The sequence below is a fragment of the Desmodus rotundus genome, chromosome 3 (assembly GCF_022682495.2).
Source record: "Desmodus rotundus isolate HL8 chromosome 3, HLdesRot8A.1, whole genome shotgun sequence".
NCBI lineage: Eukaryota > Metazoa > Chordata > Mammalia > Chiroptera > Phyllostomidae > Desmodus > Desmodus rotundus.
Genome location: NC_071389.1, coordinates 142,562,469 through 142,572,212, shown reverse-complemented (window position 1 = coordinate 142,572,212; position 9,744 = coordinate 142,562,469). Strand labels below are relative to the sequence as shown.

At 41.5% G+C, this 9,744-nt stretch overlaps 1 protein-coding gene across 2 annotated transcripts in view; it reads left to right on the top strand.

The window, feature by feature from the left end:
- The first annotated feature begins 989 nt into the window (after positions 1-989).
- XPOT (exportin for tRNA) overlaps positions 990-9,744 on the top strand; it is a 39,873-nt gene continuing 31,118 nt past the window's right edge. The window contains exons 1-3 of one of the 2 annotated variants that reach the window (XM_024576252.3): positions 990-1,388; positions 4,828-4,961; positions 8,334-8,416. In XM_024576252.3, coding sequence (XP_024432020.2) covers positions 4,902-4,961; positions 8,334-8,416 — 143 coding nt within the window. In that variant the 5' untranslated portion in view covers positions 990-1,388; positions 4,828-4,901. The remainder of the gene's footprint in view (positions 1,389-4,827; positions 4,962-8,333; positions 8,417-9,744) is intronic. The other variant, XM_045184670.3, reaches the window with a different exon arrangement.

Here is a 9,744-nt window from a genome sequence, read left to right as displayed (position 1 = left end):
TTACGGGTCACTAAAATGTAGCTGTCAAATTGTCACTCTCCCACGCACGCACCCCGACCAGGGAAGGACCCCGCAACCTTGGTATGTGCCCTGACCTGGAATGGAACCTGCGACCCTATAGTGGGGGGGCCAACGCTCCAATGGAGCCACGCCTGCCAGGGCTGTTACATTAATTTTATTCTGCGTCTCTTCCCATTCCCCCTTCCCAAGTTTGTTCTCTACTGTAGTCCCAGTGACTGCAACCCAGTCTGTATTCAGCACGTACTGAATATCAATAGTGAAGCCTAAATATCAAACACTTATTGTGTGCGAAACACCTGCATTGACTGGATCCTCACAAGCCATTTAGGTCAGTACCTGAATCATCCCCACTTTACAGATGAGTAAACTGAAGCACAGATTATGTAATGCACCGGAAACTGAGGTCAACTAGTGGACACGGAGGTGGAATTCAAACCTAGGCAGCCTAAGCCTGTATTGCCTCGATGCATTATTAATGAATTAATAAATCGGTTAAAAAATCAGTAAAGTAACACTACCATAGAAGGAACCTACAAGTAAGACTTCCTAAGAATGCTCTCTTTTTCATGAATGACAAATATTACTACGTTTAGAGTGAAATTTAAAATTTTCAGCGCTCATGGGAGTAACATGTGGGACGATAGAAGAGCTATTAAACAACTGACTCACACGTGGTTTGGACCACGTCAACCGAATCTCTGTAGACTGATCTACCAACTATCTTGACGAACCCAGTTTTACAGAACGTGCTGAACGATCTCGACAGTGGTTTTAACTGGTGCAGAAAAGGAATCAGGACCACAGGAGGGATTCAGGCTGCATGCCCCATCCCGTCATGCACCACACGCCCTGGCGACCACGCCTCCCGGCCAGCTCGCTGGAGCGTGTGTGTGCGCGCGCGCCCCATTGCCCGGAAGCACCGCCTGCACGGTGCATGCTGGGACTTGTAGTCTCTCTGCCCCGGTCCCGGCCCGCGGGCTGCGGTCCGCCCTCCGAGAGGCTGCTGGCCCTGGCCCGCGCGGCACCGACGCGGGGAACGCGCTTCGCGCTGACTCAGCGGCTGCGGCGGCTGCGTTAGCTGGGCCCTCGCACGCTTTCCCTTCCTGGGGCGCCGACTCCACCCGCCTGCTTTTTGCTAGCTTGCCGGGCCGGTGCCACGCAAGAGAAGGCGCCGGGGGACGCGGAGCGGCGGGAGGCGCTTGGCCCCGGCCAGCTCGGTCTCCGGCGTTAGCCCTGCGGCCGTGGCGGAGAACGACAGCGACGAGGACGAAAGCTGTTCTCCCCGCTCCCAGCGTGCGGCACCGCTCCGTTCTGCTGATCGGTCTTCGGGAGTACCGGCGGGGAGGCGGGATGGAGTGATAGGGAAGGTGACTTGGGGCTCGGGGACGGAGGGACTGGGAGTCGGCTCGATCCCTGCAGGGCTATGTGGAAGTTGTCTGGAAGGCTGGTCCAGGAGGCCCCCCACGCTGCGGCGGGGTGCGGGCCGGGGCCCTCCCTGGAGGTGCGACCGGAGGCGAGGCAGGCTGGGTGGGGGTGCGTACTAGCTGTGGCCGCCGCGGAGCGTGTCCCGAGTGCGTGGCCGCCCGTTGCCGGGTGTTTCATCACCCCCATTGCCACGAGGCTTCCTTTAGAGGAGGATCTGGGGGAAAGAAGGGGACAAGGCCGGCCAAGGAGGGCCAGCATCAGTAGTGGACCCCAATTTAATAAACATGACCAAGCTCGTTTGTAATAGTTTTATAGCATGTCTCACCTGCAGAGGGCTTAAACTTGATCGCCCGCACCCCCCTCCCCCAGGACAAAAAAAAGTGTTATTTCTATATAGCAATTTGCCAGCAGGGACACGCCATTTCTTTTCGACCCTTCCTCACAATTCTGGAGGAGTGATGTTTCCTATAACCAGAAGAAAAAGGAGTACTTTTTCAAAGTGCTAATTAGTTTTTACTGGAGGAAGTTACGTTTTATTAAAGCGACTTGTCAGCGTGGTGTTAAAGCTGGAAAGATTCAGTGTTGGTCTTTGAACAGCTTTCAGTAGGCGTGGAGGAATTTTTCCATAATGATTCTTGATATAATGGCTATCCAGGAAAAGTTGGGGCTTAATATTTTAACTATGTTGCTCGTATTTCTCCATAACATTTGCTAGATGTGTAATTGAGGTGTTTATCGCATTGTAACAAATGTTTAAGCCTGCAAGTCAGTCTTGTTAGAACTTGTGTTCACGCGCAGCCTTTTACGGGGAAAATTGGCACATTTTCACACAGGTTGTAGCTTTTAAGGTGTTTGCACACAGTAGATAATTCCCCATGTTCCACTGCATATTGATTATCATCCAGGTGCCATCTCTGTGAAGGAGTATTTCTTTACTGACAACTGTAACAAGTTTATGTTTCCTTAGGTAGTTTTATTTGCCATGGTTTATCTTAGGACCACTTACTGCTCCCTTGGTAAAATCTAAGGGACTTCACCAAGCTTGAGCAGTTTTCCCTAAAACCATGTCAAATTCAAGGAATCTTTAATAGGACTTCTCAAGCTGGGATTTCTAGAAGCTCAGATTTATCTTTGATAACTGTGTGCATTTTTCAGGGGAATTTTCCTGTCATTTTTGGCTGAAAGTGGGGGCAGGATGGGTATGCCTTTGTGTTTTCCCATCTGTTTAAAATGCTAGGGTACTCCTATGATATGATAAATCTAGAATGTTCCAAGTAGTTCCCATCCCCCACATGCCTAGTTCTGAATTGCAAAAAAACCTATTGAGAACTCACTATGTGCTAGACATGCTTTACATATCTTACCTCACTGAAGTCTTTACAACTTTATGAGGCCGATGCACTTTTTCCTGTTTTGTAGAAAGGGTGCTCTTTCACGTTTTGTAGCTGTTCACATGGCCCCAGCTTGAAAATGACAAGATTGAAGTACAAATCCAGGTTTTTCCAAATATTGTATCCTACGGACACAGTGATGAGTATTCAAGACAGTTCTTGACCTTTAAGGTTCCTGAGAGAAAAGTAGTAAGCCGGCAGTGACTATCAACACTTAGGAGGGGCATCTAATCCAGTTTGGCAGAGTCAGACAATAGGGGTCAAAGAAACCTTGAAAGAGGTGACTTCTAGGCTGAATTCTGAAGGACAGGCACGGGTTAAAGAAGTAACAAGACAAGACTGTGTGTGCTAAGATGAAAGGCAGAATACCACTGGCCTTGGGTGGGGGTGCAGGTTGGTGAGGAGTCGTTCACAAGTGGATCTTAATCCTGAGGGCAGTGGGGAGGTACACTGCCGTTCTGTAGTCTGCTGTCTTCAAGGCACTTAGCACATACTCTGATTTATCAGAGAAGACGGAATAGTGTATTGTAGGAGGGGGTCCTCTAACCTGGGTCTGATCCCAGCCTCACCAATTCAAGTGGCTGTGCCCCCACTGCCCACCCATCAGGCTCTTGGCCTCTTTAGGCTCTGATCTTCTCTTCTGTTAATGATAATTAAACCAAACAACAAAAAAAAATTGAGGCCCCACAGCCTTTTAAATGGGAGTAGTAAGGCCTGGCCTTCCCTGTCTCAGGCCTTGAGAGAATGCTTGTGATTTTCACATTATTTAGAGTTTGTTCCTTGCTTCCTCAAATAAATATGCATTCCGGCAGAAACCAGGTTGTCTCTGGGGTTTATCATGTTCGTACTTGAGAATGTTAAGACACTGTATTGTGAAAAAGTGCCTTACTTTCCTGAGAATTTAAAAAATATATTCTAAAATAAGAATAGTATTAAGTTGTCAATTTTTATAGCTTTTATTAAAAAACACTTTTTTTCAATTTTTAAATTATTTTATTGTTGTTCAATTACAGTTGTCTGCATTTTCTCCCCTCCGCAGCCAAACCCACCTCCCTCCCCTGCTTCCACCCTCCCCCTTGGTTTTGTCCCTGTGTCCTTTATAGTAGTTCCTGAAAACCCTTCTCCCCGCTATCCCTTTAAAAAACACTTTTTGAAATACATTTCTAGAGTTGGCTGGCAAGAGCAGTGATCTGTAAAAGCTAGCCCATTGTTCAGAAGCTAAATTAACCCGTTTTGTGTTTTTTTCCCACTCCTATTCCTTCCTCTTTTCATTTGACTTCTCTGGAAGTACTTGTAGGCACTCCATTAAGGTTATTGAACTCTGAGGTCACTACTTAGCCAGGCGTTCTGATTTTTCTTAAGCTCGTGGTACTGATACATGGAAGTAGGCAATTATAATTAGCATAATCTAGATTTGTCATTTTTTAAGTACAGTTGCAGTTTCATTTTTAAGTATGTACTGGAGATAGTACATAACAACATTGCATAAATTAGATGCTTCTATATAAAGTAGAAAATTACCTTCTGTACTTTTGATGGTCTTGAAAAATAAAATTTGAGAACCTTAATGGCGTACTTCAGATTTTAGAAACTATACATTTGTGCAATAGTTAGCAGGCTCATTCTTGAGACTTGAGGCTCCTTTAGTTGTAATTTGGATAGCTTCAAAAGAAGATTTTTTGTTTGTTTGTTTTTATTTTTAGAGACAAGGGTAGGGAGGGAGAGAAACATCAATCATTTCCTGTCTGTATGCACCCTAGCCTGACTGAACCCACAGCCCAGGCATGCGCCCTGACTGGGATTGAACCCACGACCTTTTGCTTTGCGGGATGATGCCCGACCAACCGAGCCACACTGGGCAGGGCTCAAAATAAGTTTTTTTGACACTTAAACTTCTTTCCATAACGTTACCCCCTTCTTACGGTACTCTGGATAAGTATTTATTTTGTTTATCAAGTATTGTTTCCTTTCCACTCTTTCGTGTGTCCAGATGTTTGTGGATTCTTCTGTGGGATCCGAGGGCACGTCTGTTGGGATCAGAAAACTCCACGGATAGCAGCAGGGATGGATGAACAGGCTCTGTTAGGACTGAATCCAAATGCTGATTCAGACTTCAGACAAAGGGTAAGTTAAGTCGGCTTAATTTTTTAAAGCATGTTACCACAGATTTGGATTAGAGCACTTAACTACCAAACACGTGCCATGATAAAGGTTTAAGTTGGGTAGAAATAAATAGAGGTAATCAAATTTGAGGTATATGAATATATTCTGAATACAGAAACAGTGAGGGTCGTGATTTATTTTCTGTTAAGCTGGCTCAACAAAAGTATTAAAATCTCACGTGATTCAAGGTAGGTCTTTGTGTCATATCAGTCATCATTGATAATTATTTGAAAGCTGTAATGCAAAGGACCGTCCAAGGGACTTTCCATAGTAGCAGACATGCATATTTTATTTTCCCAGCTCATGGCTTGGGGTACACAAGTTGTTTAATCCTCACGTTACTGATAGTTATTTAGTTCAGGCCGACATGTAAATAAGCAGTTACGATATGCCATGTCTTGGGTTACTTAAAGTGATCACATGGAGTCCAATATGAAGTGCTGGGGTATTTGGGTAAACGTAAACAATTAAACATAATGTAGTCTACACCTGTAATTATGACTGTAGCTGGATGATAAAAAAAGAATCCAAAAAGCAAGCCTATAATTAAATATTTAAAGATGTGTGGGCAGTTTGAAGTATCAGATGAGTGGAAGGAGAGGCATTCTCTTCTTTTTACTTCTCATAGCAAAGGATGTATTTTATAAATGAGCTAAATGAAGTTAAGTTTCACTAAATGTGACAGCATTTTTTATTGTGCTTTAAAACAGAATTTTTTTTAATAATAAAAAAAATTCCAGGTACCTTTTAACATAGCACTATGTACACGCCTCTGCTGTTAAATAAGCAACCAGCCCTACAGATAGAGAGAAATAACAGTAATTGAGAATTAAATATCTAGTTAATTGCAACATAGGACATGAAAAGACATTAAAAGTCTAAGTCTTGTGTGCGTAGACAAATATTCCCTTTCATAGAAGTTTAACTCCTTTAAGCCCTTAGTCACATAGTTGAAGCATCCCAGATCTTTCCCTTTATTCTGGGTTGGTATTGCGTGGTCATTATAACTGAAAACCTTTTTTAGTATTCGGTTATTAGCCTTCTCTGTTGTTTTTTGATGTTCCTTTTAGGAAATTGTTTTTTTAATTTACCATCTGACAGTTGTTTTTAAATGTGCCATGATTTTCTTTTCAAAAAAGTAAAACCAATACATTGTTAGTGTTTTTAATGCAGAAGTTAGCTTTTCATCAATAAAAATGGGTTCTGTAAGTCACAGGCGTCTATAGTCCAGGCTTGATTCAACACCTCATTAATCCAGCCTGAGTGGCAATTAGGATGAAAAAGAAGGAATCTCAAGGAAAGGTGAGTTCTGATGGTCCTGATGTTGGCGTTCGGTAGTGGGAACTTAATTCAGCTTGGTGGTCAGGTAAACGACTGCCAACCCACATAGTTCTCTGTTTCCTACGTGGGCAGAAAATGTAGGTAAACTGACTCCGTTGCCACTTGAAGACAGTAGACCATTAAAAAGAAGGTATGAGATAGCAGAACAATGTAATAAAAGCTTTGATTTGTTCATCATTGCCAGAAAAAAATTTTTTTTAAATGCTGGTAACATGCATTTAGAGTGCAAAATCTAGTTAAACACTGAAAACTTTCTAGCTATTGAATCCGTTTTTCTTGTGAATAGGATATCTGTCTTTGGCTTAAAAGTTGCTATTATTTAAAGAAAATGGTATGTCAGTGACAATTCTAACAGCTGCGTCCCCACTCCCCTTTTTTTGGTAAGTGAAATATTAGGTAGTAATACAACTTCCACCTTTTCGCCTGCCCTGGCCCTTGAGGTAGTCCTGAGGAAACCCTAGGTTTCATGAAATATTGTTACATAACAACTGAACTATATTCTTTTGCAGCTGCTTATATTCCTTTATTTTTATTTTCTAAAGATAATTATTATTTATACTTCGGATAGTATTTGGGGATCTCCATTTCCACACCTTCGTTTATCTTGGTTCTCTGCCAGTGGCAGCAGCCACTGAGACCACAAAGAAAACCAATTTCCTCATTCATACAATTACATAATACAGGAAACTAGCACCTAAAAAAGCAGGGGTTTTGCTTTTTTTTTTTAACCTCTAATCCAAAGGAAAAAATAATTGCACCTCTTGACCCAGTGTATAGGTAATATGCATAAGTGTATATAAATACATACACAAATTCATAACTAAAACAAGTTACACAAAATAATAGTTATTCTTGCTAAGTGCAGTGCACTCTGCTATTTTCTGTTGTTTTATTTGTTAAATTGTTACTCCAGACTGATAAAATTGATTTTACCACCAATGGGACACAAACCACATTTTTAAAAAAATATTGACTAATTATTATAGAATTGTGCACTTGAAATTGACATCATTTTATTGACTAATGTCACCCCAATAAATTCAACTAACAAAAACAAATTAGTGTATTGACTAATCGAAATTAGGTTCCACTAATGCTTAATACGTCTTCTACTTGATGTCAGGGTTTGTATCAGTAAGTAATTGCTTTAAAAATCTTCTAGCAGTGTTTCTAGTTTATATGTAAATTTCTTGGCTGTTTATGTTTATGATACTTTTCACAAGTTGTTGAGATTAGTATTTGTCCATTGTCGTATGTGAAACCTGCATCTGTCATTGATGCCATTTGCGACGTGCAAATGGAAGAGTCGCAGAAGTCACTCCTCGTTTCCCCAGCAGTCTCGTAGAGAGCACACAGACTTCGTGCTCATTGAGAGTACACATGCTTTAGAGCAAGGCCCTGAATTCAGGATAGAGGTATGAGAAACACGTTGCCTAAAGCTTTGACTCTGTCAGTTATTTGAGTACTTTCTCACCTTCATATCATGCAGTTTTACTCCGATTTTTATCTTACATTTTAGGGAATTTACATAATACAGTTGAATTGAAACAGTCTCCTCTGTTTAATTTTAGACCAAATGGCATTGAAGTATGTTTTGTCTTTTATAATCACCTCTTTAATAGCCTATTTGCTACTAAATAAGAAAAATACCCTTTATGTAGCATTTTAAATTGCTTTTGACAAGCACTTGTATGTTTTCTTTGTCAAGCCACCTAATAATCCAGTGAGGTCCGACAGGCATTTTTGTGTTGTCTCCTTGACTGTAGGAAAACAGGTTTGAGTATCTAACTGATGGATTTGTCTTTTATTTAACCTTTTTTTCTAGAGTGATCACTAAGTGGCACATATTCAGATGCCCAAATTCAACATCTTAGCTATTTTTCGTTAGAGTCCCTGATTTGTTCTAGGTCTGTGACTCACAGAGTAGTCGTGTACTGTTGACAGGGCATTGAGATCGACAGTCCAGTGCATTTTTGCTTTGCCGTCTTGCAGGCCCTGGCCTACTTTGAGCAGTTAAAGATCTCCCCAGATGCCTGGCAGGTGTGTGCAGAAGCTTTAGCTCAGAGGACATACAGGTATGAAAACAAAATTTACATGGTTCTCAGAATTTGAATTTCTGTGAACTTGATGGGACTGTTAAATTTACCTGTATTTGGAGAATGTTTCCCTGTAAACATTTTGTTTTGGTTTGTGTTTTCGGAAACCACTCAAGGGTAGAAATTTTTAAAAAATAGTAAACTAATAATTTGGCCATTCCAAGATTGACCTTTTAGTAAAACTGTCCTTTGCCTTATGCCATGTACCTGTCCACAGATCCAACTGGAATACGGTAGGGTAAAAACTCATTATTTTCTTTTGATGTGAATGATAGTTGGTTTTCTGAGAAGTTGCTAAAGGAGGTAATCGTAAATTTTATTTTAATTTAAAGAATATATGCATTCAGTTACCAGTCTTGATGCTGGACCAAGGTCTTCTCTTTGTGTACAGGCTTCATATTTCTTATGTTGATCAGATCCGTCATCCATCCGCTGCAGTTCCCACTTTGCATCTCTGTAGTGGACTGAGGAACAATGAATGCAGGTTCCTAAAGTTTTTAGTTCTTTGCTCCCACTTCTCCAAGTCTTGGGGTTATTATCTAGCCCACATCACATATGTACAAGGGCTTCCCCCCTGCAATTTGAATTCCTAGGAAGTCTTTCTAGAGCATTCAACCTAATTTTTACAAAAATAAGAACTCTCATCATAGTCATGTCATTAGTTTATATAATAACTAACTTAATTACTAAAGAGATACAACTAGCATAGTTGTATCATAGGGAAACACAACTGGCTGGCTACAGGCAAACACCTTGCTTCTGTGAGAAGTTCCTGGCAGTTAGTGATGGCTCCTAGTGGAGTTCTCAGCATGCTGTGGGTATCAGTTACTACAGTTTTACAGCCGAAACCAAGTGCTCCATTTTAGGGAAAAAGTTGATGTTGAGAACATCTGTATGTTTTAGAGTAAATAAGGACTGGTTAGTAAGTAAAGGCTTCATATAGTTTATTTTTTTAATTTTTATTTATTGATTTTGGGGGGGGAGCAGGAGGGAGAGAGAAACATTGATTTGTTGTTCCACTTATTAATCCACTCACTGGTTGGTTTTTGTGTGTGCCCTGACGGGGGATCAAACCCGCAACCTTGGTGTATTAGGGTGACGCTAGAACTAACTGAGATACCAGGCCAGGGCAGTTTATTTTTTGAGTAGGAAATCGAAGTCTTGTATAACAAGTTTAGGCTTCACTGTCATCGATGATAAATGTAGAAACCCTAAGATCTTAGAAGAGATGCTCAATAAACCTAACTTTAACCAAGATCAGACTTTTGGTCAAGACAGAGGCATAGGTAAACACAGGTCGCCTCCTC